This window comes from Dermacentor silvarum, chromosome 9, assembly GCF_013339745.2.
Source record: "Dermacentor silvarum isolate Dsil-2018 chromosome 9, BIME_Dsil_1.4, whole genome shotgun sequence".
In the NCBI taxonomy this organism is placed as follows: domain Eukaryota; kingdom Metazoa; phylum Arthropoda; class Arachnida; order Ixodida; family Ixodidae; genus Dermacentor; species Dermacentor silvarum.
This window is the reverse complement of record NC_051162.1, coordinates 149353210-149380806: the sequence shown is the minus strand read 5'-3', so window position 1 is coordinate 149380806 and position 27597 is coordinate 149353210. Positions and strand designations below refer to the sequence as shown.

The following is a 27597-nucleotide window of genomic DNA, read 5'->3' as shown; positions in this document are numbered from 1 at the left end:
GAACTGGCTACAACGCGGCCTTTTCCGACTCCCGTTTACCCTCCCATAGCACTTCATGTATACGCATACCTCTTACAGTGCAGCTGCGCGAGACGAAATACCGATTATAATGCGGCTTCCGCGGGAAAATCTCGCTGACAAGGGCGGTAGCGAGCACGCTTCTCAACGAGGTGCGCCCACCGATGGGAGAGGAGATCAACGAGGACGATGCGGAGGAGGAGCACGAGACGTGAAGCATGAGTCTAAGAGCGATAAAATCGTCGCTGCGCGCCGTATGTGCGAGTGAAAGCGCGCGGGGCACGCGCGCGTTCATGGAGAGCAAACGCGACTTCCGTCGCGCGAAAGACCGTGGGGGTATGAGAGGGAGGGAGGGGGGGGCGACGCTGTGCTGCGGCACCGAATGCGTATCTTGCAACCGGGCACAAGGGTAACTGGCGACGCAATCTCCCACGCAGAAGGAGCAAAGCGGGAAGGCAGCGCGGGAGGGAGGGAGGGGGGGGGGGCCAACAAATGTGTTCTTGTACTTTGCGCCTGTGCCGGCTGTCGGTGTTGTCACGCGCACAGTATCTTGGAAGCGATCTCCAGACGGCTCTGACCTTTGTATGCGCTGTGCTTACGCCGCTCAGTTTCCGTTGAAGCGAGAGACCACACGAACCTTCGCTCGCTGCGGCGGCCGCGCTTCGCCACGACTGCGTGGGGAAAAGCACGAAAAGAAAAGCACAAAAGCAACAAAACCGCCACCGCTTCAAACTCTTCGCGCCCAGTCGAGGCCTCCGCGCTGTCCGGCGCCGCGTCTGCGCCTCCGCACCAAAAGAGAAAGGGAAAAAGCACGTGACTGCGCGCTGTTCTCTTTCGCGGCCGTTGGTGGGGCGGCGTTTATTTGTATCAACCAACGCGGGTCGAAAATCGATTCGTAACAACTGTTCTCTAGCACGTTGCAAAGTAATGGGGCTCGGCCGGGACCACAAGAAAATTTGTATCATCCGGAAATTCGTATTAGCCGTGATCATATCATCGAGATTCCCACTGTAGTACACTACACTAAAACTCCCTATTTCCCCTTCTGAGTCAAAGGACATGCAGTGAAAAAGCAAGCAGACATAAAGACACTAATTTGCAGAGGACGCCCTCTTATGTTTTTTTGTAAGAGTCCCAAGAGACCCTTTGACAGCAAATGATACAAAACTAATCTCTGATGTTCTAACATTGCATACCTTTGAGGGCAATTCAAATGTTTTTTTTTTTTTTTTTTTCAAGCGGAAAAATTTTGGCTGTAAGAGGTTAAAAGGACACTAAAGAGAAACAGTCTAAATTTATCAGTGAATTGTTCTTCAACTATAGCAAAAAAAAAAATCCACTCTTACCGTGACAGAAGGCTTAGTAAGAGGGGAGACGCATAAATAAAGAAAGACAGCTGGCAATGCTGCATTACAGTTTCTGCAGCAGCGTGCCATGACGTCATGAATTTTGACGGAGTCTGCTCAGGGCTAGTTAACTTTTTATCGGTGAAGACGTACTGCATGATATTCTAAAAGAACCAAAGACTGAACTTAGCAAGTTTCAAGAACCTCTACACAGCCACAATGGCCCAAATATAAAAAAAAAACACTTCGAAAAGTGTGATGTCATGCTGACGTACCGAGCACTGATGTACCGGCGCAAAATTCGAAACGTGTGATTTTGACCCCAACTTTTCTTTTTCTAACCTATTACCACGAAATCAACGAAAATAGACTTTTGAAAGAAATTTTTATCCATCTATAAACTGTTTCCCTGTTTCACTTTAGTGTGATTTCAAGAGCTGACTGACACCACTTCACTACCACCACTTCAACGTACCTTAGACTGGGCCTCCCCACTCGTACCAGGCTGCGAAACTGGAGAGGTCGGTATCACAGTCGCTGCCGTTGTCGAACTGCCACTGGGAGTCGCCCCGTCGCCGCCGTGGGGGTGGTGATGATGGTGATGGTGGTGGTGGTGATGGTGGTGCGCGTGGCGCGGGTTGCGGAGCTTGCGACGCCGCATCTCCCGGTGTGCCGTCGTCTCGGCCATGGCATGGATGCGGTGGTCGGTGAAGCCGTAGCACCGCCGGTCCGTGGCGAACACCAGCTGGCTCAGCGTGCCTCCCTGCGCCAGCGATGCGGCGCCCAGCGGGGTGTGCCGGCTCACGAGCAAGTCTTGGGGAGACACCCGCCTGCTGGATTTGCTGTCGACGAAAAGTGAAAAGGGGGGGAGGGGACACATTCCCGTTACAACACTGCGGACAAGATGTGACAAAAGTTACTGCGCAATACATTTGCATGTCACTCAATGTTTTCCTTAGAAGCTTCTCTCACGCACTGTGGTGCAAAACTAAGTAGAACGGAAATGTATTTCGCGATAGATTTTTGAAGGATGATGGGATATCCTGAAACTGGAGTCAAGACTCAGAATTCCTCCTAAAAGGTGACTTCCAGCCCTGGCAGGCCTCGATTCCGCTATTGTGAGACACGTCCCACAACGAGTTAAACCTCTTTGATACGAATCTACATAAAGTTTTTCGGTATAATATGTTGTTTTTTTTTCCAACGTCCCATAGGAGCAACATATTTTCATACGGTTCTTGTAATCATGTGTTCACCTGAAATTGGATAATACGGCTGCAAAAGTGGGCTTTTCTTGGTATTTCTAAAACTCGTAGCTTTATATTTCAGTGTATTACTCAAATAAAATTCCGATGACCCACGAACGTGTTAAGCCCCCAGCCACACTGGAGTAAAGCTGCACGCAGCACGGCGCCGGCGGTAAAACGCTGCTGCGGCAGTGAGGCCACGCCGACAAGAAATGACAGATTCCTTTTTATTTTGTTTTTTACTTCCAGAAGAACTTTTTTACGGACATTGAAAAGAAAAAAGGTCAGCGCTAAGTGATGAACTATTTCAACGTTGTTGAATAAAAGTTCATTGACTGCGGTTCGTGTGGCGTCAAGTGATGCTACTCCGCAAAACGTGTTGTGCAGAGTAGTATCACTCGATGCCACACGAACCTTAGCTATTGAGTGTCACTGAGTACGCCTATTTTCATGCTTTTTTGGAGCTCGCTTCAGAGAGTACGATTTTCGAATGTTTTATTTTCTGGTTCCCGTGAAGTTCCTATCAACGAGATGCCACCGTAGTAAATACAAAGTTTTTCACTGAAATATTGTTAATTTGCCGATTTGCTCTGTTGGGTAAATAATGCCTGCCTCCCCAAGTAAATTCGCCCCAAGTGGCAGAATCGTGCTAATCGAGACAATTTTTTTGCTGTTGTTTAGAAACTGTTTTCACTAGAATAGATGGACAATATCAGCAGTCTCGCCATCTGAGCATGGCTTATCGGGTACTGCTGGGCATGACAGTTGCCAGTTATCTGCTGTCCCTTGTTTCTTCAAAAACGAAAGAAAGAAAGAAAGAAAAGAAGACCTCACCTAGAGTCCTTGTCGTGCCTATGCCAGACGTAGCAGTGGTGCCTCCGCTGTGCTTCTTTGAGCTCCTTCACAATGGCAAGGAACCTGCAAGTGACATCCATCTAGGTCAACGGTCCTTAAGCATCTAGCTCTTGTGAACCACCTGGCCTGCCCATAGGTGTGTGCAGGAATTGCCTCGAGCGTGTCTATTTTGCAAGAAAATTCATGCACCGCAAGTCATATTTGTTAAGGACACAATAACTAAATCTAATTTGCCAGGATTGCATCACAAAATTACCTGGCCAAATTTTAGGTGATTTATAAGCGCGTGCAGGCTATGACCAACTACAAAAAAGCAATGTGCCACTTAGCAGGACACATGCCTCCTCATCTAGGGGCCCAATACTGAATGCAGTTGATGTCGTGAGTTTTGTTCAACTTGATTTGATTTGACTGAGAGTGTAGCATCCCATAAGCAATGCAGAGGCTACGATAGACAACCTGCACAGGGACACAGATTAATTCAGACCACCTGTGCTTTTATTGAACGTGCACCTAAACGTACAGTGCTCGGCGATTGAAACTCGATACTCGACGGAGGCCAGCACTTCTTGCGCCACGGGTGAGTGCTGAATAGTCACTGGGGTACCGAATGCAGTCACAATGCATCACTAAGGCTCTTGCTTTCATCGTACCCCACAATGCATTGCCCATCGGTTTCCCCAGAGGCCATCGGTGGTGCAAAAATCACCGTCAACCACACACTCCAAGAGTCAATGTTTCAATCGCCGAGCACTGCACCTAAGTACAGAAGCACTTTTGCATTCCACCCACTCAGAATATGGCTGCTGCAGTCATAAATTAAACCCTTGGCCTTGTGCTTGCAGCAGCAGAACACCATATATGCTGAACCACTGTGGAGAATGCAGAAATTACTTATGATTTTTTATTTGAATGGACACGAATCAGAGGTACATGTGAAACCTTCCCTCACAAAGTTGTTATATAATGAAAATGCAGGTCAATGTACAAGCTGTACACAATGTAACCGCAGACGGACAAGCAGACGGAAACCAAGACAGACAAGCAGCCATAACACAGCCACAAGGCGATCAAGTGGACGGATACGAAAGTGGCGAGTGAATGAAAAGGCAACGATACACACCTCTCCAGCAGGCTACACAGCATGATCTTGGCGAGTTCCGCGGGGACAGGCCGACGAACCGGCAGAAGGAGAAGCTGCTCGCGGGTCGTCCTTCTGCTGAGAAATGTAAAACAAAAAAAGGCAATGGCAGACGGCAAGCATTAGGCGTCACGTCTGGACACTGCCGACACCTCTGCCGCACGCGGCAGACGCTCCTCCACGCTGCTCACCTTGCTTGAAAATCGAGTGGTGAACGTGGCTCGGGTGGAAGATGTTGGGCCATCGGCTGTGGTGGTCGTTCCAGCCACTTAGGACGCCTGTGTAAATCATTGTCGCATGCGTGACCGGGTGACCATAGGAAGAATAGAGAAGAACCCAAGTGTATTTCGTGCTCGGTTGTCGGGAAAGAATAACCAATCACTGCTAACGTGACAGGTTTGCATGCGAGACGAAGGAGCACACAAATGTTCTTTCATGGCGTGCGCCTCTGTTTTGCCTTCATCAGGGGTTCGTTAGCTCAAAAGCTTACAGGCGAGCAATGTCCAGTTCTTCCACTTTCATGGCACTTGTAATTTTCCGCAGTCCAACGATAAACACGTCAACAGGGTCCTACCATACACCCGTGTTGCATTCCAAAGCAAAATGTCAAAGACATCCACCCTTTCATGAGATAGTCCCACAAAGTGGACTGACAATCACGTGGTCTGTTGATGCACTCCAACACTCAGCAAAAATAAATAAATAAACAAATAAAACATAAAACAAGAAAGAAAGAAGGAAAGAAGAACGAAAAAAGAGGAAGAAGCAAGGCTGTCTCACGCCCAGGCTCTTTAGGCCGTCAAGTGTCACTAGCACAGCAGCGCTTGTGACATCTCTCACTGCGGCTACGTAACTGTGACACCGATTCTCGGTACCACATGCGACACGCAGAGAAGCCAAGCATCCAAAGATGAGAGCATCGTATGGGAAAAACAAATGCCAGGGGACGTGAGATAGTTGAGCGTCCCCACAATACAAAGAAGCACCACACCCAGACAACCCCAACTGACAGAACATTCTTTAAACCAGCATGAAGAAGCGCTAAAATGGAGTCGTGGCGTGAGCCTCCTGGGGCACCTATTTCGACAACTCACCCCGGGAGAATAGAAATCGAGACAGCTCAAACGTGGAGCCCTTCAAGTGGTACGGCGAGCGGACTTCTCGCCTCTCAAACAGGTCTGGGTGGTTGCAGACCTGCAAGAACGGGAACGGGGCACGCAAAATGAGCTTCACGTTACTTCCGCACACCCAACTAAAACAAAAAGAGTAAAGAAAACTATGTTCATTTAAAAATAGTTTTCTTAAAACCTGCACTGCTCATGCATTTTTATATACTGAAATTTGCATATTTTGCAGGAGCAATACCTCAGGTTCCACTAGTGACACCACTGTATCTCTTATTTTGTCGGAGATTAGTTCTTGTAGAGTGTGCAACAGGAGAAGGTTTGTAATGACAAAATATGGGACTAACAGGTAAATTAGGAAAAAGTGTTTTAAAACAATTCGTCTTCTGAAAGTTCCAGCACAAAAATTTACATTTAGAGGTAAGCCACCATAAATCGGTTACCTTTAACCTTGCCTTTGGGGCAAAGGTGAGGGACACTGCAATGTTACAGAAGCATGCCAACACTGGGCTAGTTTGTTAGTTCCACGCGACCTTAATTAACGCTAAAACAGCGCAGCAAGGGAAGACCGACAGAGCTCTTGCTGTCACATGCTTGGTCGTTATTGCTATTTATTTCCACGGACTGCAATAAACCCTTCTGTTGATGAGCACATCATGGTGAGCATTTTCTTTCCTCTGTCCGTCTTCGTTTCGTGAACTGTTTCACCATGAAAAGGTTAGGACTGTTGACCATCCCCTTTCGCCCCCTTTATAAGTGAACAGGTGACGAAGTACATGTGCACACGGACCTTTCGGAACTGCATGACGAGGTTCATGAGAGAGGAGGTGGCCGACTGCGCCTGGGACGAGGCGGCTCCCGACGACTGCATCAGGTCTTCGATGGAGATCTTGTTGCGCAGGCCCTGGTAGAGGGCCTTCTGGCGCTGCGCCAGCCAGCAGTACACCTGCACCTCAATCTGCAAAAACGGAGAGGGAAACGATGGCCATTTGAATTTAGTCACTCGCAATGCCCCCCGTGACGGTGAACTGGTAAGACAATGGCAACAGCACACAAACAACCTTCTGCACCCAATCAGGGGGGCCCAGTCGGGGCTCCCCCAATTGGGTTCTTGAAGCAAGATCTTCCGGTAACGTGCACATGCATACCTTAAAGTATAAACCGCATGTAAGCGATCTTCCGCGCGACAGCGACAAGCGACGTGATGGAGATGGCTGTCGTGTTCGCTTGTCGCCTACAAGTCGTGCCACACGCGAGCAATGACTTTGAGCGACGTCTCCCCAGTGTTGCCGGTATGAGGGCAGCAAATATGCGCCAAAACTGGCGTGACGCGTGCTTTATTAATATAAGTTTATGTGTTTTACTGTAAAGAGCAGCATAAATATTTCTAAAGGTCTTACACTAGGTTCTTATCCTTGCACGTATCAAAATCAGGTTATTTGCTCTTTCCGTGCGACAATCGGTAGTACTTGAGCAAAAAAGTTTACGGACCACGGGATCTCAGAAAACGCTAAATATACAAGCAGCCTTTAAAAGTAGCCAGTAAAACCGTACATCACAATGTTGTTCGCATATACCAGTAGAGGCTGGAAATGGGAATACCACGCTGCGTTTTGAGGCTGCAGAGATATTCAGTTTTTTGTCAGATCCCTTGGTCCATAAACTTTTCTGGTCGATAGTACATCCTGTTCCGGCTTCGCGCTAGTACTTCCGGGCGACGAGCGATGAATTTTAGATTTCCAGAACTGAGCGATCGAGCGACAAGAACAAGCGATCTGGGGCCGTATTCTGAAATGCTCCACTTCGGCAATATTTCGCCTAGGCAAAAGTCACGTTCAATATGTGAACCGGCTGCTTACCCGTGACGTCAGCATGCACTACCAACACGCGCACTCGAACGCTTCGCAAAACACACGAGAGGGCGCACCGTGCGAGCGCAGAGCGGCTTGGGTGTGTTGTTTTCGAATGTATTGGCCGCAGTATGACACAGGCGTGTCCGTTTATTCAATACGAATGTATCGGCCGCAGTATGACACAGGCGTGTCCGTTTATTCAATACATGCCGAGAGCACCCACTGACACCGTGACATCAAAGTGACGTACACCAGAACTACTAGGTGGCGCAACTTCTTTTCCGGTTTTGCTCAACCAGCCAATCAGCGCACGCCTGAAAGCAAAAAAGAAATTTCGCCCAAATGGAACGTTTCAGAATACGGCCCCTGTTCACGTGACGGCCCGTTTCGTCGCTCGAAGTCGTCGCTCGTCGCTGTCGCGCACAAAATCGTTCTCATGCGGTTTGGGCTTAACTACAAAAGTTTTCAAAACATGGGGGAGGAAAAACTTTTGTTTTAGCATGTGCAGCTGCCTGCTAATCAAAAGGCTCAGTCAATTCTTTTAGCTACAACCGCCCAACTGCTAATCTAAATTACAGGCGTCATGGCAAGGCCATGAGAAAATTTAGTTTCCTCACGATTTCCGTGCTTCAAAAAACTTTGGCAGTCGGCAGTACACGCTGTTATGGCCAGTGCTCATTCAACGGAGGCCGCGCACCGTGCAAGCCAAGAGACTGACCTTGTCCGAGAGCTCGTTCTCGACGTCCTTCTTGATGCGGCGCAGCATGAAGGGCTTGAGTATCATGTGTAGGCGGGACAGGTGCTTCTCGTCGATGGTGGACTTGTTCTCAGCGTGGCTCTCAATGTCTCGCGAGAACCACTCGTTGAACTCCTCGTGCGAGTCGAACAGTGTTGGCATGATGAAGTGAAGCAGGGCCCACAGCTGCATCGGAATGTCGGGCACGGTCAAGAGGTTTCGGGAATGAGACACAATCGAGCATGTAGCAGCGAGATTATGATTGGTTGCCCGCGTTACAAAGACTCAATTCATCAAGTGACACTCCACGCCTCTCTTGAAATTGGAGAACCAACACGTTTTTGCCCATGTGAAGCAATACAATTTTTGCACATGTGTATAAGTGTGGTTTCTGGATTCTGGATTTTGACAAATACATAATACACAATGACTCCTGCTATTTTTTTCAACAAGACCAGTAAAAATGCAATAGGCCTTCCTGGTATCATACGTTTCAGAAAAAATTCCGCACTGCTAAAAAAAATTTCGAAATTTGTCACGGCAGTGGGGTTAAGCTCCAAATTTCTACCTCGTATGTAAGTATCGGTAGAATGCAATGATTGTACACTTTCCAAGGATAATGGTAAGCTGCCGATCATGACTTTACACTGCCTGCCAACCAATCTTTATTCTTCTGGAACTTTCCCCATCGTGATTCAGATCACTTGTGACAAACTAGCCTAGGTAAATGCACTGTAGCACAGCGATGAGAGGCTGCCTACGAATCACGAATTCAGTCTCTTGACAGGCTATTGAACATTACTTGCACCCTAAGTCACAAATATCTAAATGAAAAGATGCAGACACGTAAGTTGTTCAAACGCTATTTTAAAATGCAGGCGGTGCGAAATGTCGCTCATGTCTACAGCATAGGTGTTCTCCAAAACATGGTGAGCCCGCCGTATTTCCAGCTACAGCAATCGCTTCCACCAGCATGTGCAGTCAGCAAAAGCATTGCCTTCGAGATTTGTTTCAGCAATCCAGAGAGAGCCTTCGCTGGGGCATGGATTTGGACACCACCTATTGGCAGCCAAACGTGACATAAGTACGCGCGACACGCCAATCCAGGCCACTGACCTCTGCCATGGTGTTCTGGATTGGTGTACCCGTGAGGAGCAGCCGATTGCGGCAGTGAAACGACAGCAGGATCTTCCACCGGACGCTGCACAAAGAAAAAAACACATGTCCATGATTGTAAATTCGAAACATTTGCAGTAAGTAGAGAGCAAGAGGCCCTTAGTCGCCTCTTACTATACAGTCAACGTCCCATTTTTTCGGACTCCCTAGGGACTGTGAAAACATCTGAAAAAACTAATGTATGCCTTTAACTGCTCTCAAGTGCTTAAATCACTACAGCCATGTCCAAAATAGCTTTAGAGGCCTGCCAGTACACTTATTAGGTGTCTCGGTGCTCATACCGTGATAGAAGACTGCGGGTGCACGGGTGTATAGTTGTGGAGAGATCGGGAGCACAGTGGGCCCTTTGCACTATTGGTATGCTTCACCCGAATACACTGCATATGCTTGACCGCGTAACAGCGCTGTATTGCGGCAAAGATTACTTTCGGGAACTGACATTATGGAACGCTTTAGACACTTGCTGCGCTTTTCATGCTTCCACGCCATCGGCGAGGATGATGATGGCAAATCCTTTAATTAAAAATGCGGCACCAAACAGCAGGAAGCCTGATAGCGAACGTCGAAGCAGCTAGGCCTAACGACCGCAGAAAATGATGCCACGGTTGCCAGCGGATCGGCATGCGAGAGCTCTGGTTCGAGGCTGTGAGATAATCAAAATGGCGTCAGTGGTGGCTTCAATTAATACTATTTTGGACCTGTTGTCATGGCAAGAAGTCTTAAAAAACAGACAGCGAAGGCCTTCAGCATCCGAAATTTCAGCCGTCCTCATACATTGGCTCTATGAGGTACGTAGTGGTCGCACGAAGGCATACGAATTATCAGGTGTCTGAATTATCAGTCATGTCCAAAAAATCGGGCATCTCAAAACTCAGTCATTGACTGTAGACCATGCCAATAGGGCTACGTCTATAGAGGGTGTTATTTCTTCTTTAGACTACACAGAATTTTTAAGTATTACCTGTGGCAAGCAGCATAATTTTAGTCTTTGAGCAGGAATATACTAAAAAAACACACTACTTGCACGAAAAGTCCAAATGCACAATTGACTAATTTAAATCATTTCGCTAATTAAGTTTTCAACAAATTACTTCGTCACACATTTCAATTTAAGAATTGCAGCCGATGAGTTCGCAAGGTGCATCCATTTCAAACAAATTCTGAGAATTGGTATGTCACGCTTTCTGGTGAGAATGTCGTCACCACAGTTAGCCCTTGGTCGCAACTCCCAGTCGGCGACACTACTTTTGTCAATCATCGCCACCAATGCGCCCTCACACAACGTAAACACCAGAAAGTGAGACAGCGTGGCAATAAAAATTCTGGCAGAACCCATCTGACAATGAATGCCGACATTATTGCAGTTACCACTGAAGAGATGTAGCGACACACCGTATTGCCGAATTCTTCACTTCCGTGCAGCCAGCTTAAGAAATTTTTTGTTACCGACGTCTTCTTCACTTCTCTGTAGCTCGGTACTCATCACTCAACGCACGCTCTGGTCCAATTTCGCTCATTTCACTTCTTTCTCCAAGCTCGGCTGATTTTGAAGCCAACTTTCTCACTTCATTGCAGCCAACTTGTCGCCAATTTCACCTCTTGTGCCGCTTGTCTACATAGTGGCGCACAACCATTCTGGAGCACTTACCGAGAATGTTCACACACCTAGTGCCACACGCCTGCTGGCACATAGAGAATGACCCAAGTTGTCCATTCGGACACATGCTCAGCGGCTACACGCCCAGAGGTTACATACGTCCAGACACACCGAAAAAGCTTGTGAAGTTCATAAAGAGTGCTAATCGCATTAGAAGTTGACAGTTGCTTTAGCATACGCTACGGAGGATGAAGGCGAAAGCCTGCGCGCTCACGAGACATTCATTAAGTCACTTGAGATTTTCATTCAAATGCGTTGTTACTTGCCGTTACTTGTTACTCTCCCACCAAAGGTATAGGGTTTGACGGGTTCGACTCCCACCAAATGTCGGTTCAAGTGCCTTTATTAACTATCTTAATTAGGGCACTCAAACACACGATCTTCTAAGGCTTTCGGCTTAATAACAGTGAAACTTGCACCCGGACAAGGGCCACAGATTTCCTTCCACGTAGTACTGTGAGAAACCGGAATGCAAGCTCGTTGAAAGTCCCGAAAGAAAAAAGAGAGAGAGACGCCCACCTGGAGGTGCTCTTGATGGCCTGTGCCTCGTCGAGCACCATGTACTGCCAGTGGATGCGCTGGAAGTACTTGACGTCCTGCACCACCAGCTGGTACGAGGTGACCACCACGTGGAAGGAGGCCCGCTCGCCCCCCAGCTGGTGCATGCCGTTCCAGAACTGGCGCAGCACCTTGCGGTCGCTCGTGTTGCCCCAGTAGGGCACCACCTGCGAAGACGAGCACCCCCGTCCCAACTCTTTACACACCGGACCAAGCTTCAGCTTGCGCCTGCGCACGCACGTATACCAGAAACACACACACGAGCAGCGGTACTGTTCCTCTGGCTGCATTTTAAAGAAGCTCTGAGTCAACGATTCTTGAAGCATGAGAAATACATTGGATGGAGCACGTTCCCTTTCTAGAAATGCATTGCCACATCAAATTCGAAAATTGCCCAATAATCACACAGATACACAAAGTGCAGTGTGCATCACATAAGTCCTATCTGCTTTAGACATATCAACACATAGTGTTGACGTCGTGACGTCTATGTGTTAACAACACTTATTGTGATGTCGTCACACTAATTGTGACGTCGCTACTTATTGCTAAGTTACAGAGGTGTAAACTTCATGCTGCAGATTTTTACAGTTCTCTTATTACAACAATTTCTGTAAAAAAAAATAAATGGCCTAAGTAAAAAATCTGCCCCCCACAGTCAGAAATTAGCTTTCTCATTTAAATGCAACAAGCCTTCTCAGATTTGGTGCAGCAAATGTCGAGCAAACAGGTTTCTGCATTCCCATTTAGATAGGAGCTCCTTAGGTCCCTCACAAGAGAGCCCCTCACCAGGCCCCGCTGCAAATTTTGGTTATACGCTGGAAGTTGTAAGGCACTGATTGCTTTACTGCAATCATTTATTTTTCAAATTAGAGGATATAGAGGAAATTGAAATGACGCATTACCATGCTGCCAGGAGAAGTAAGCTTCGCTGCTAACAAAGACACAATCACGTTCCGCCTCAACTAGCTTCCACAAGTGACACACCTGCCCTGCCTACTCTCATACCGGTACCGAGGGGCCACGTCAAATTCACTCCAAAAACAACCCCCCCCCTTTTTTTTCTTCTCTTTCTCCTTTAGCTGTGCAATGCACTCCCAGTGGCAGTATTGTGAGTTCTGTAATGGACAAGGTGACATGCCATAATCGGTGACGTTGCAGGCAACGAGTCTCGCGTAGAGGCACTTGGGCTTGTCACCTTGGCTCCCTGGCTTGAACCGAGGCTCTCCCGAGAGGAAGGGCCCTGAGGCATTCGTTTTAAGTTCCCAGCTGTTTTCAAGCCTTGCAACCGCTCGATACTTCACAGACACCGTTGCCACCGCGTTATCCATGCACCACACTTGTCGGTTTGCAATGCCCAGACCTGGTGAAAGGCCCTTTAACCCCCAAACCCCCAATCCCGAGCTGTACTTGTCGTGAGAGGTTGTACCAATATCGCCAAGGACGAGTCCCACTCGTTCAGCCAACCAAAAAAGAGTTACGGTTGGCATTGATCGAAAGCTGCCTTCAAGAAAAGCTTTATTTAGATTTTTTTAAATACTAACTAGAAATCAGTCGAGTAATATATTTTCAGAGTCAGAATGACATGGAAAAGTAATGACTACATAAAAAATTTGGTAAATACGTTTTTCATGGTTCCGTAAAAAAAAAATGTAAGAGCCGGGAAATGCAAGCGCCGAGAAATTAAAAAACTGAGAAATGAGAGTAGTGTTGAACTGCACACAATATTATTTTAATTCTTACGTGTGAAAAAAAAGTCGTAGTTTCGCCCAAAAGCCGAAGCATCGATTGCGATAGCAAATTAGTAAGCAGCTATACAATGTAAGGATAGTAGTTTTATCGTCCGTATAAACTTATAAACATTCGCTTATTAACTATATTAACAAGCACGGTGTCAGCACCCGCAGGCAAACATGAACACATCACACTCGATGAGTGTGGACCCGCGCTGTCAAACGCTGGCGTGAAGAAGCACTGCTGCAGAAGTGAGCGAAGTGACCTTCGTGCTGTTGTCTATCGCTTCAACGCAAACTGAGCGCCGAAAACACACAGCACGCACAAAGCTACGAGCCACCAACGCACCTACACCGCCTAGACTCTGCCCTCAACACAGATCGCTTTCAAGATACCGCCTGCACGACCACACAGCGCCGCGCAGTAAACAGTTTATGCCAGAGTAGGGTAGCTAGCCAGAGTACAACGCCGCCAGTTATCCCCCCCCCTCCCCCCTCGCTAGTGCCTCGAGCACAACGGAAGAAGGCGAGCTCCCTCTCTGCTTTTCTTGCTGACGCGCGCGAGATTTAGACGCAGTCGTCGGCTCCCCTCGCACGCTTTCACTCACACATACAGAATATAGTGCGCGGCGACGGCATTATCGCCCTTGGACTTTATACGGAACACTTATGCGCCAAAACTAATTTTAGGGCCACAACTTGCCACAACACGTCATAGACAGCATCTTTAGATAGCAAACATGGATCTCAAAGGCCATACTTTTGCTCGCGGAAACCGTAAATACGTCATAGGTGTCGCCCCCGGCTCTTTGGACGGCCAATCCCATCGTCAAGCCACCAAGCCAAGTGACATGAAAAGTCAAAAGGGCCGCTCGGGCCGGCGCGGGGATGCATTTCAGAACATATGATGCGGGAACGGTCCCACAGTAGCGACGCAACAGTGGGGTCCAATGCATTGCGTTCTATGGGAGCTGTGCCGGGACTGGCCGAAAACGACGTAACAGCCGGGAAAACGCAGCACCCAGGAACGTAACAGCGTGGTTCTACTGTACAAGTTTTATTTGGTCGGCGCACGTTTCTCTTTTATCCTCATTTGGGGGTTAAAAGGTCAATGCCACAATGCAGTGTGCCAAGATAACCCTGCCTTTCACACTCACCCTGAACTTGGGAACAAACTTGGTTAGTTCCTGCTGCCAGTTGTGCAAGGTGGATGCGGGGGCAATGACCAGGAACGGACCCCAGATGTTCTGAACCTGCGGTTGGCACACACAAAACAAAAGCAATGGGAACACCACTTGCTGTGGACCGTTTGACAGGTATCACTCTAACATAAAGGCAACTGTAACGAAATTTCACTTCGGCTAAATTAGTAATAAATGAGTAGTATGTAGCAGTTAAGCAATCCTGGCAAAGCCATGGGGCTGGTAATAGTATAGTTTCTTTATTAGCAGCCTCTAACCAACATCTCGACAAATGACATTGCACATGGCAGATAGCTGCTATGACGCAAGTCCCAGCACCATCGCCTCGAAGATTTCTTGGCGTGCCGCGGGTCGTAACCAATTTCGGAGGTCATGACAAGGAGTCAGGCGATCTGAGCCATGTGTCAGTGCCAGTGAGCAGTAATGGCAGCTTCTTTTTTTTTTCCAGTTTCAGTAACAAAAACGTCTAACAAGCCATTTGTGACGCATCTACACAACTTTCACACGTAATATTTTGCACCGGTGAGTAGCTTCAACAGTGTGAAGAGGGATTGAAGTGCCCCCTGCGAAAACGCTAAAACGCAGAAAAATGCGCGGGAACAGCTGAATGGGAACAAACCTCGGCTAGTGCGGCCAGGAAGGCGATGGTCTGCACAGTCTTGCCGAGGCCCATCTCGTCGGCGAGGATGCCGTTGATGCCTTTGTCGTAGAGGCTGTACAGCCAGTTCATGCCCTGGGCGAGCAAACGGAGAAACGTCAGTGCACTCGGCATGCAGTTTCACGAAGAACAAATCCAACAGAACCCATCTACGACGACCGTCTTATGCGAGAGCATTTGCACAGCACAGACAACAGGCAACTCTGGCACTGGGCGACACACCGAGAATGTGCCAGGGCCCCCTCATTCTCCCCGGTCAAGTTGGTTTACACAAACCCATTGGTCCTTCTGATAACTCTGCTAAGTAACCGAAATGGGGCTGGATAGCCAGCTACCTGCAAAACGTTTCGCATAATGTTGACTCTCAGAGTGTATGGAACCTGCATACTGTTTTTTCTAACCTTTTGTTAAAATTTCGGGCTGCTGAGTTGAGGGTGCAGCCCTCACTCCAGTGTCTACGGCAGTTTGCTGCTAATGTTTCACAAACATGGTTTCGCTGCAGAATGCGATGTCACGTCAACAAAATCCACATGCCGAAGTATTGACAAATAGGAAATAAATTATGTTCTGAGCAACGTTATTTGTTGTTCCAATCGTACCTTGAGTTGATAGCTCTTCAGCTTCCCTTCGAACATGTGCGGTTGGCTGATGTCTTCGGTTGCCAGGTTCGGGTCGGCCGTCACTCTGAAGTCCTCGTTCACTGGAAATGAAGCAGTTGACAGCTTTCAAACAGAGCAGCTATATCGGAGTGTACATAACACGCAAGCCCAACTGCAGTCGTAGACTAATTAAGCTGCAGTTAGACTAACTAACACACAAATGAATGTTCTCTTATGAGCAAAAGTCACACAATGTTCGCTTGTTTTCTTCACTGCTATTTCCACCGACGCACAACACTGTTTTCAAATTTCACTCGCTGCTCGACATTTGCCTATGCTTTCATTTACCCACATTTTTAAACAACATCACACATCATTTTCTCACTTTCTTTTAGCCTACTTTCTAGATGCTACATTAAGAATCATTTCAGAATCGAAGAATAATATACATTTTTTCTCGAATATGGATTCACATTCATTACTTCACTGTTAACATGCCGACCTATTACTACACACAAAAAAAGGAGAACAGCTTGAAACAACAGTAGACTTTAACTGCTAATGTGTCACACATGGAATAAAAATGTAGGTACGCCTCGTGTAATCCAATGTAAACATACTTTTGTGTCACGAAATGTGAACTACAGCCAAACCCATTTATAACAACATTCAAGTGCCACGAAAATTGTTATAGCCGATAATTGTTATAACCGGGATGCAAGAAAAAAATTAAAATAGGGGGATGGCAGAGCTGTGGATGGCAGAACTATAATGGCAGGGCGGCCACTGCCCCCCTCCCCCATCACCTTCCTCCATCAGGCTGCCGATTGTGTTGACTCATTTAACTGTTTAACTCTGCTATCCTGCGCGCTCTGATCGCGTGTAACAAGTTGCGGCTGTTGGCGTTCAAGAATGGCACTGCTATGGTAAAACCTCGTTAATTCAGATTTCACGGGCCCGAAATAAATGTCCGAATTAACCAAATGTCTAATTATCGAGGGTATTAAGAAAAGAATAAACAAATACTTTCCACGTCAACACGCTTTTATTTGTTGAATGAAATAGCAAAATCCTGTTTCTGTCACAATCACAAAAGCAGTGCGGAACCAGCAATTCTCGTCATCTCGTGACTGATTAGCATTCGCAGCGGCGAAGGCGTGCTCATGACTTCTTTCACAGCGTGGCCGTGGCGCGCATCATCTGAGACACGCATTTCACTACCGCCCGCACATCCCGATAATTTTTTTTTCCCATGTCGCCGCCCATCGCAATGTAGACAGTGCTCTTCATCCTCCACAGCTTTGCACTGAGTAAAAACGAAACCATTGTTTGCCGCAACCGCGACCACTGTCGGCGCGATCATGGGCGGCGACCTTGCGGTTCTAAAGGCGCACGGGCCCACGCACGCACTACGCATTGAGTAAAAAACTAAACTACTGTTTGCACCATCCACGATCACGCCGCAATCGACGTGATCGTGGATGGCGACTACTCAGTTATGAAGGCACGCGGCCGACGTGCATACCGAGTCAAAACGAAACTCCTGTTTGCCGCAACCACTGTGGACGAAATGGCGGCCGCTATCGACTCGTGGATGGCGACTACGCAAGTAATGAATGCACGCGGCCAACGCGGTGCAATGCGTGGCAGTAAGCGCAAGAATAAAGGCTTTAAAGGCACAAATAGGCACGAAGCGTTCCAGCATTGCTGTCATTCCAGTACAACTTTCACTGATGATCGAGTATGGCGATGCGAACTCCGTCACATCTTTTCGGTCGTCTTTTCGGTGGAGACTAACACCATTTTAGCTCTATTGCGTCGCACATTTGAGGCGCTCCGCCAGCCCAGCGCTATCAGCGCAGTTGGCGCGGTTCTTTCTAACTTCGAAGGGTGGCGCGGTGTAGAGCTATGGGCGCCGCCCATTCATGTTCGGAGGGGTGGAAGGGCGACGGAAGAGAGGCACGCGAGGCTGAAGATGCAGGGAAGGATGCAAAACAGCGTGGCAGTGTGCAACAGCTCAAATTTCTTTTTTGGTTTCAAGGAGTTCGTATTCCATACCCTTTCGGCACGGACACCCAGTTGTCAGACTTCATCGTTATAACCAATAATGCGGCATGGGGGCATTGTAGCAAGCACGTTATTTCACCATAGAAAACATACTAAAGTTGACGGTGCAGCAGCTTCTCATTGTTATAACCGATATATTGTTAAAACCGGTATTGTTATAAGTGGGTTTGACTGTATTTATAACATGGAAGGCGTCAGAGATCTGAACCCATATACCACGAAACGAGCAGAGCGACACGCTTCTGCGATCAGCTGGCCACAGCGCACCACCTGCGCTCGTGACCAAAAGACAGTGTGGAACGTACTGGAAGCCCAAAGGCTCTCAAGTAATATGTCAATAGAAGTAACCTCGTGCACATGAGTTGCTGTCGTAATATACGAAGCAGTTATTCCGTAGAAAGCACCACAAATTAAAAAAAAGAAACGCACTGTGAAACGTGTGGTGTGAGCCTTCTACGACTGCACTATTTAGTAGCTCCAGCAGTGTCAACTGCTATACATAGACCATAAACCATACATAGACCATAAACTTCCTTAACAAGGGGAGCCTGCACAACAAATTTTATACCACGGAAAAGCTTGCCCCCGGTGAAAGATTTCACAAAAGTGATGAATGCAAAAGGTTTCACACGAGTGTCACTGCTTCACTATTCAGCTACAAAACTGAAACGCTTTAAAAAAAATCAAAGAAAACAGAAACTCACAATCGTTCTGCGACGATGCTCCCTTCTTTGTCTGACTCTTCAGACACTTCACTTCCGCGTCGAATCCTTCGGTCTGCAACCCAAAGGAACAGTGTCAAAAGCAGTATACAAATCAAAGTGCGTCTCAACCGCAATCCCCAGACTATAAGCTGTGGTCACTCCCAAGTTTCGGCATTACAGAAAGCCCACATAAGGACCACCTCTCCTTGGGCAACAGCAATAACTAGATCATATATTTTTTAGTTTTTTACTAAGCTAAGGTAAACATACGGGAGATTTGGATGCGTATTTAACTGCACCATGTACGAGGTGTGTAGCAGCTGGGCCCCTATCACGGCGCTTCCCACTGAAGCTGTGCCATCTAGCAGTGTCGCCATGAAGTATGCGCATGGCGCTTGTGTAAATACATCATCATCATCTATATTTATGTCCACTGCAGGACGAAGGCCTCTCCCTGCGATCTACAATTACCCCTGTCTTGCACTAGCTGATTCCAACTTGCGCCTGCGGATTTTCTAACATCATCACCCCACCTAGTTTTCTGTCGTCCTCGACTGCACTTCCCTTCTCTTGGTATACATTCTGTAACCCTAATGGTCCACCGGTTATCCATCCTACGCATTACATGGCCTGCCCAGCTCCATTTCTTCCGCTTAATGTCAACTAGAATATCGGCTATGCCGGTTTGCTCTCTGATCCACACCGCTCTCTTCCCGTCTCTTAACGTTAGGCCTGACATTTTTCGTTTCATCGCTCTTTGTGCAGTCCTTAACATGTTCTCGAGCTTCTTTGCTAACCTCCAAGTTTCTGCCTCATATGCTAGCACCGGTAGAATGCAATGGTTGTTCACTTTTCTTTTCAACGACAGTGGTAATCTCCCAGCCAGGATTTGGAAATGCCTGCCGTATGCACTCCAACCCAGTTTTATTCACCTGTAAATTTCCTTCTCATGATCAGGCTACCCTGTGAGTAAATACAAATTCACACTAAAATGTATCAATATATATGATCTCGGTTTGCTTCCCCCAAGCACTGGATAAATTTTTAAGTATTTCTCGGCGTCGTTAAAGAGCGGCACGTACCCACTGACACAAGATGGGGGTGAACAAGGTTCACTGAAAAGCAGCACATACCAAAATGTCACACATTCACGACCCAAATCGGCCGGACGGTTGGTTTCAAACCCAGCTCCCTCAGCACCGCAGGTCGATGCGCTAACCACTAGACCATGGCCTACCCAGTGACCCAAGGTGGCGGGAAAACGGTTAGCGACACCGACAAAGAGACAGGCAGCCCCCGGAAAATGCGTGAAGTACAGTCAAACCTCGATATAACAAACCTCAATTTAATGAAATTTGCTATGTAACGAACTATCTTTATTTCTTCATCTTAGTTCAATAAATTAAAGAAACCTCGATATAACGAAATTCTCGTTATAACGAAGTTTTTCGATGCAAGTACAACTTCGTTATATCGAGGTTTGACTGTACCCTGAAAATGCTAATTGCATTAAAACACGCACCCGAACCACGCTTGTGATTTACTGAGCTGCTTACCTTAGCCTGGTGTGCCCTATATGCGTCCTCTGCGTTCCTCAAAGCTTGTGCCTTCACAACTTCTTTATCTGCAAGCGGGGAGACAAGACATGGGCGCAGAAGGGTTGGATAGTCCGACGACACGGATGAACAGTGACACAGCAACATCGGTGACACCCCATGTTGCGAAAGCTCATGACATCTACAGCACACAGAACTATAATAGAGACCACCATGTTCTATCTACTATGTGCTTGTGCAAAGGCGTTGGCAGCAATATCATTAGAGAGGTTTAGCTTGTCCAGTAATTGGGTAAACATGGGCGGATGTTGGGGCGTTGTGGCGGAACCGTAAACGTCAGTGGCCTGTATCGTGCTGCCACCTGGTGGCGCAGATTAAACAGACAAAAACAGATAATATAGCAGTAACCAAGTGTATTCTACTTCCCTGGTGGTGTAAATTTTTGGCAGTAGCGTAATTGTGTTGCTGCTGATAATGTACACCAGCAGCAAAGTAGAATACACTTGGTTACTGCAATATTAGCTGTTTTTGGTTTGTTTGAGCTCTGCGCCACCACGTGGCAGCACCATACAGGCCGCTCACCGTCTACGGTTCCGCCCCAACGCCCGGTCCGCCCGCGCTTACCCGATTACCGGACAAGCTAAACCTTTCTATTAGTGCATACAGTAGACTTCCATTAATTCGATCTTGACGGGACCGATGAAACTATTCAGATTATCCAGCGGGTTGAATTAAACAAAAGGCAGCAAAAACGCCAAAACACGCCGTTGATTCACTTGGCAGTATTGCCTTTAAAATGAGCTTTGCCACAAGTTTTGCAGTGAAGCACACCAAGCAGGGAATGTGCTACTCTTATGGGACACAGCACGTCTTGCTTAATTTACGCATGCACATGCACCATCTCCGGTCACAACACGAGCACCAAGACACCTCATATGTTTACTGGCAGTCCTTCACAGTTTTATTTATTTATTTATTATTATTACCCTCAGGGCCAAAGGCATTAAAGAGGGGAGTGGGTTGCAGCAAATGAACATAAAACAATAATATAAAAGCAGTTAGAACGTTCAAGTACAAAGGCTTCTGATTATGCAGTTTTAGCTACGGTTAAATTGTCGTAAGAAATTGGTACTAAAGTACGATAGTAAAATAGACAGACACCTGCTCTTTGTTGGCTTTACACATCCCCTCGACTTCAGTTTTTTCCATTTTAGCACTTTCCTTTTCGCTAGCTTACCCAAAACGCAGATGATTTTTGTCCGCTTCTTGGTGCACGACGCTTGCACACGTATAATTAAGCAACGCATACTAGGCCCCGTTAAAGGTCTCATACACGAGACACGAAACGAGGGCTCAAATCACCACAGCAACAACAGAAACAGCTCTGAATGGCTGCCAGTAGGCTTATTAGGCATCTAGGTGCTCGTTATGTGACCGGAGACTGCGCGTGCACGCCTGTATAATTAAGCAATGCGTACTATATACCGCAACAGCAGCCCCTTTCCATTCTTGATACGCTTCCCCACAATAAATTGCATATGCTTCACCGCATCACACGGCTTTATTGCGGCCAAGCTGACCAATCAAGTTCGAGTTATCCAGCAAAGGCCACCTTTTGAGATCGAAATAACGGAAGTTTAGGCCCATAGAAATGGATGGGCGCTGGCTGGGACCTTCAGATAGGATCAAATTAATCAAAAAATCTAATTACCCAGAGTTAAATTAACGGAAACCTACTGTACTGAATTTCTTTGTTTTTTTTTTCTTGCCCCCCCGCAGCAAGATATCTCTGCCAATGCTGTACTAACATGTGTGGCGCATGGGGCTATTATTAACCATAATAACGGTGCCTATCAGAAAACAAGGCTGCGGGTTTTCGTGGGGAGACCACAACGGGACGACAGCTTCCCCTACGTGAACATAAACTGCGTTTTGATTGGAAGCAGCACAAGATGTCACTGGGTGAGTGAAGTGCTAAAAGGTAGACTCTCTCTTTGTTGTCGGCTTTTATTTTAAATTGGTAAAGCAAATAACTTTTGGTTTCCTGCATCAATTTCATTATTTTGTTTTTGCATTCACCTGAAGACCAAAGAAAGAACCAAGGTTGTTCAGGCGCAATACCTAGCGGATAAAATGACGTTTCACTGCCTAGGAAACTTGATGTGGACACTACCACACTTCCTTCTGGGTTAGAGTGTAAAAGACTCTATGCCCACGGCATTTATGTGAACAATGCTCAGTCAGCAAAAAAGCACCGAGCGGCCCAAGGGCGTGATGTTGACGAGGCCCGCCGTCGGAACTCACCATAATCGTCATCCTCTGCATCGAGGAGCGAGCTGGACCGCGAGCCTGAAGCCGACTCATCCAGGTTCTGAAGGATCTCGTCCTGACGGAGATCCGGTCCGCCGCCCGATATCTTGCGGCTCATGAAGTGCGCGTACAGCTCCGTCTGGGGTAAATCAGTATTGATTGATTCATTGAGTCCAGCAAACCCAACGCGACACAAGGGGTGTGACATATGCCGTAGCGGAGGCCTCCGGACCAGTTTTGGACACCAGGAATTTCTTTCATAGATTTGTTGAAAAATTCTTTCCCCTACACATGTCCGCATTTGTCCGCATAGCCGTACTGAAGTTATTAATTTGCTGCATTAAAGAAATCCCTGCAATACGTTTCAACTGGCCCGCATTCAACTCCAGCATTGAACAAGCTGACATAGCACACTGGACAGACTGACAAATCAGTACCGTAGAATTTCCTGTCAAATTTACTAAAGAAAACTATGATGCTGCAGCCATTCCACTACCATGGGAATCATGGTTAGTACACAGATTTGTCTAATCTTCCTCGATGTGACTTCAGATGATCCTGTGGTTCTATTTATTAAGCTTTGTCTGCCTTTTGTGTCGTAAATTTCCAAGTTTTTTGCGGCGATTCTTTTTGCCCTTCGCCATTTTCCTACACGAAGCTGCATCGCTGATATGGCCAGTATCACCAATTCAGTGAGGATGGACAAAAAGAATCCTTGCAAAATATGGGCCCGGATAAGAATGTACGAACCACGAGTTTCCTCTGCAAATTATTAGCGAGAACTCTGGCGTTAGTACCTGCAGGAGGTGCAAGTGCACGGCCGTTCAGCCCAGCCTGGGAATCATGGTTAGTACAGTCGCCAACCAATAATTCGGACTCGGCGAGGACTGCCTAAGTGTCCGAATAATCGGCAGTGTGAAGTACTGGATTCGGCAAGCTTTATTTCACAAGTGGCCAACAAATCCTGTCAATGCCTTGCTTCGCAAACACATGCTTGCCTGCAAGCTGGTCAGTCCCTATTTCGACCATTTTCGCAATGTCGCTTCAGGCAACGCATGCATCTAAATTTCCGTTCCTTGGCTACTTACCGTATTTATTCGATTATAAGGTGGTCATGATTATAAGGCGAGGGTACAATTGGGAGGACCCAACAAAGAAACTTCAGTATGCACACCAATATAAGGCAATACAGAGTAGCTGACGGATTATCGAGACTCGGCGGGAATCGCCTGAAATACTGAAGACAACCAAAATGCAAAATGGCGACCATGAAATAGGGGGGGGGGGGGGGGTGGGGGGGGGGGGGATCTTCAACACGCGGAGTGCGGGTTACATGAGAATTTTTCCTTTAGGTGTGGCTTCACAGCAGTGTGAATTTCTCCTTATGGTATGGCTTCACGGCACCACGGCCCACGCTGCTGTGAAGCCACACTTAAAGGCAAAATTCACGCATAAGGCGGGGGGGGGGCGACTTTGAGGCTGAACATGATGGGAAACCAACCTCGCCTTATATTCGAATAAATATGGTAACTTCCGTTTTCATCCATGTACTGCCCACTACTGCCGCGCTGACTGAACTGCCCTGCTCGCCATTCCAACAGACACCGGCGCCAGGGTACCTACCGTCTAGAGATCTTTTAAGGAAATGCCACGGCGCTCCGACCCACCTGGGTGATGAGGAAGTTGAGCTTCCTCTGCTGCCGCTTGGCCTCGCGCAGCTCGATGTCCATGCGCAGCTGCTCCTGCGCCTCGCGCTCGGCCCGCTTGCGGTGCTCTTTCTCGACCTTCTCGTAGCGCTTCCAGTAGAGGGCCATCTCCCGCGCCAGTCGCCGGGCGCGGCCCCCTGCCACGTCCCGACCAGTCTTCTGGGCGCCCAGCGCCGAGCGCCTCACCTCTCGCTGGCATGCCACCGCAAGCTGAAGCGATCGAAAGAAAGATACAGACTCAACAAACCACCCTGTCAATCAGTGCTACGTACCCCCCCTTCAGAAGACCTAGCGACCCCAGTCAGACAACTCAACGAATGTCTACATATGCTCAAGATATGTCTTCACTGAAATGCCACTGCGCACTGCTGTCACTTTGTGGCCCCTCCTGCAAGTGGGTAAATTTATCCCAAGCTTCATTTTCGTTTCCAAAACTTTGAGCATGTTGTTACAGGGATAGCCACATATCTAGCCCATAAATTCTTTGTGCAGTGAACACCCCAGTGGCTCTTTGACTCCGTCAACTCGGTTACTGCAAACGGCAGCTTCAAGAACATAGCTCCTGGTCCATGCACCTTTCCCTCGCTTTGGTATCCCTATTACCAACTGATAAAAATCAAGAAAAACAGCAGCGAAATTTTACACGCTTTCGCATTGCTAAGGTAGGGCAACGCGAGCCAGCACCCCCTGTCCGTAAGCCTCAGTGATAAAGAGTTCACATTTCTTAGCGGCACGTAGATCCGTGTCACGCAGTGGTCATACTTTAAGTGTTGTCAATTGCTGTTCAATGCAAAGCATTCTGACTCATCCCAGGCACATTACGATGGGTTCCAGTCACACACATCTTTTCAAGACTCTTCAATACAAAAAAAAAAGGTTTCCACCCAATGGTGAGATTTAGGATCGGTCCAAGTCATACCATTAGGCCACGACTTGCATGCACAGTTCTGTGCCAATGTCAAGCAGCTCTTTTGAGCCGAATGTCATGTGCATCATGTTATATAGCACAAGCAAGAGCACATGCTCTCGTGTGCCAGTTTCCATTCGGCCAAAGACATACCCCTGTTTTTCAGTGGGTGTCACAGTTGCCCATCAACAAGTTGTCTATGAAAGCCAGAGTGTGTCAGTTTCTGGCATTCTTCCCTCGTGTCAGCATATACCTTGAAATGCTGTGATAGATTGTATTGCTTTCAGCATCGGTCCACATTCTCCAATGCTTTCCTGATAGCCAGCTAACGATATACGGATTGTATTTCCATCGGGATAGGCCCAGGTACTAATGTCTAGGGACTCTGGCATGAGCCCATTAATTCCAAAGGGTTAAGATGGCCAAAGATTGACCATCATAAGCACAGCGAAAACTTTACCACTGGATTTGGTGAGGGTGACTCTTTAGGGTGAGGCAAAGAACACTGACCTTCTTTGCATTTGTCAACATCTCCTTGTGGGCATTGACCTTCTGTTTCTGCGCCTGAAAACAAAAGGAGGGTGAACATAAGGGCAGGGTCAGGTCATGTACAGAAAAAAAAATTAGGAAGTAATAAATTCAGTGATTTGGAATGCTGCATAAAGGCCAAGTGGAAACAAATTTTGGGGCCATGTAAAAAGACCAGTATCAGATACCACAGATATCGAACAGACTCTCGGAAAAATTTGTGTGAAATACGAGTGAATGCGACATGAAAGGCTCGCAAAAGTAGACATTTCTGATAACGAAGCTGAAACAAACGTTATATTTACCGCTTACTGGAAGTGACGCATGACCCAGAACGCATGGCTACTTGTAATGACGTCCGAGATTAGGCACTGCCTGTGGTGCGCCGAGATTTAAGACGTGCTGGGATTTAAGTAACATCTGCTAACCACCAGGTTCGCGTGCAGTCTACTTGTATATGCCGCTTATCAGAAAATTACGCCATTACCAGCTCTGCCGCTTTGCCAAGGTTGCTTCACTAGTTACATAGTATAGTAAAACCTTGTTATTTCAGAAAATCAGAAATCCTTGTTAATTCAGAAAATGGGATAATTCGGACTCATCCTCTGGTCCCAGCCAGTGCATGCATTATTCAATGCAATCAAACTCTCGTTAATTCAGACAACTTTTGGAGCTCGGCGAGCAAGGAGCGCCGCAAATGTGCGACTCAAAAGAGCAACAACAGCGCTAGCGTTCAACCGAAACGAAACGGCGGAGTCCGCATCACCATAGTCATCAGAAGAAATCATACGTGAATGACGGCAACACCGAAACGCTTCGTGCCTATTTGTTCCTTTAAAGCCTTTATTCTTGTGTTCACCGCCGCGCATAGCACCGCGTTTGCCACGTTCCTTCATGACTGCGTAGTTGCCATCCATGATCGCGTCGATAGCGGCTGCGGTATCGTCCGCAGCGGTTGCGGCAGTAGTTCCGCTTTATCTCGGCGTGCGCATCGGCCGACTCAGTTCTTGCGTTGGCTGCGCGCCTTCAGAACCGCAAGGTCGCCATCCATGATCGCGTCGACAGTGGCCGCGGTTTCGTCCGCAGCAGTTGCAGCAAAAGAGCAGTTTCGTTTTTACTGAGTGCAAAGCTTTCAAGGATGAAGAGCACAGTTTACATCGCAATGGGCAGCGACCTGGCAACACTGCTGAATAAATAACCGGGATTGACACGCAGTGAAAAGCGTCTCAGAAGCGCGCCGCGGCCGCGTAGTGAAGGAAGAAACAAGGCCTACGCCGCTGCGAGCGCTGATCAGTCACGAGATGACGAGCATTGCAGCGTCCGCACTGCTTTTGTGCAAAATAGAAACAGGATTTGCTGATTCGTTCAGTAAATAAAGGCGTGTTGACGAAGCAAGCATTTGTTTTTTGTTATCTTGATACCCTCGATATTCAACATTCGGTTAATTCGGACATTTTTTTCGGTCCCATGAAATCCAAATTAACGAGGTTTTACTGTACATGCTTAAGGCCAATTTACTCAAAGTGAAATTGAGTTACAACTGGCTTTAAGAGCACCAGGTCTACATGACTACTCTGTCTAAATTGCCTACTCATTCGAGTGGATGTGATCAACCGGGTTTGATGCGCGATCAGCCACTTAAACCTGTAACCTGCAGCGTTCAGCCGAGAACTCACCCTTGCGATCTCCTTCTTCGCCAGGGCCACCCAGAGACGCCTCCGCTTGAGGTTCATGGAGGCTTCATGGGCTGCGGCGCTCTTCTTGCGACCGTGGGGTCGTGACCCCCCGCCGGCCATGTTGTTGGGACCCGGCCCATCACCGCACATGCTGTCCGGGCTACGACGCGAGTCGTCCAGGCTGGCAGCTTCGCCTTCCGAATTGTCCTGCAAGAATAGCACGTTGTCATGAAGGTCTCT

At 47.6% G+C, this 27597-nt stretch overlaps 1 protein-coding gene across 1 annotated transcript in view; it reads right to left on the bottom strand.

The window, feature by feature from the left end:
* LOC119463979 (chromatin-remodeling ATPase INO80-like) overlaps positions 1-27597 on the bottom strand; it is a 56246-nt gene that overhangs the window by 17229 nt on the left and 11420 nt on the right. The window contains 19 exon segments of the mRNA XM_049656082.1: positions 1840-2206; positions 3446-3529; positions 4590-4632; positions 4635-4685; positions 4799-4885; positions 5702-5801; positions 6522-6689; positions 8303-8506; positions 9437-9521; positions 11673-11878; positions 14602-14697; positions 15266-15379; positions 15904-16004; positions 18675-18747; positions 20231-20298; positions 22535-22679; positions 24208-24456; positions 25664-25717; positions 27358-27564. Of these exon segments, the coding sequence (XP_049512039.1) occupies positions 1840-2206; positions 3446-3529; positions 4590-4632; positions 4635-4685; positions 4799-4885; positions 5702-5801; positions 6522-6689; positions 8303-8506; positions 9437-9521; positions 11673-11878; positions 14602-14697; positions 15266-15379; positions 15904-16004; positions 18675-18747; positions 20231-20298; positions 22535-22679; positions 24208-24456; positions 25664-25717; positions 27358-27564 (2502 nt within the window).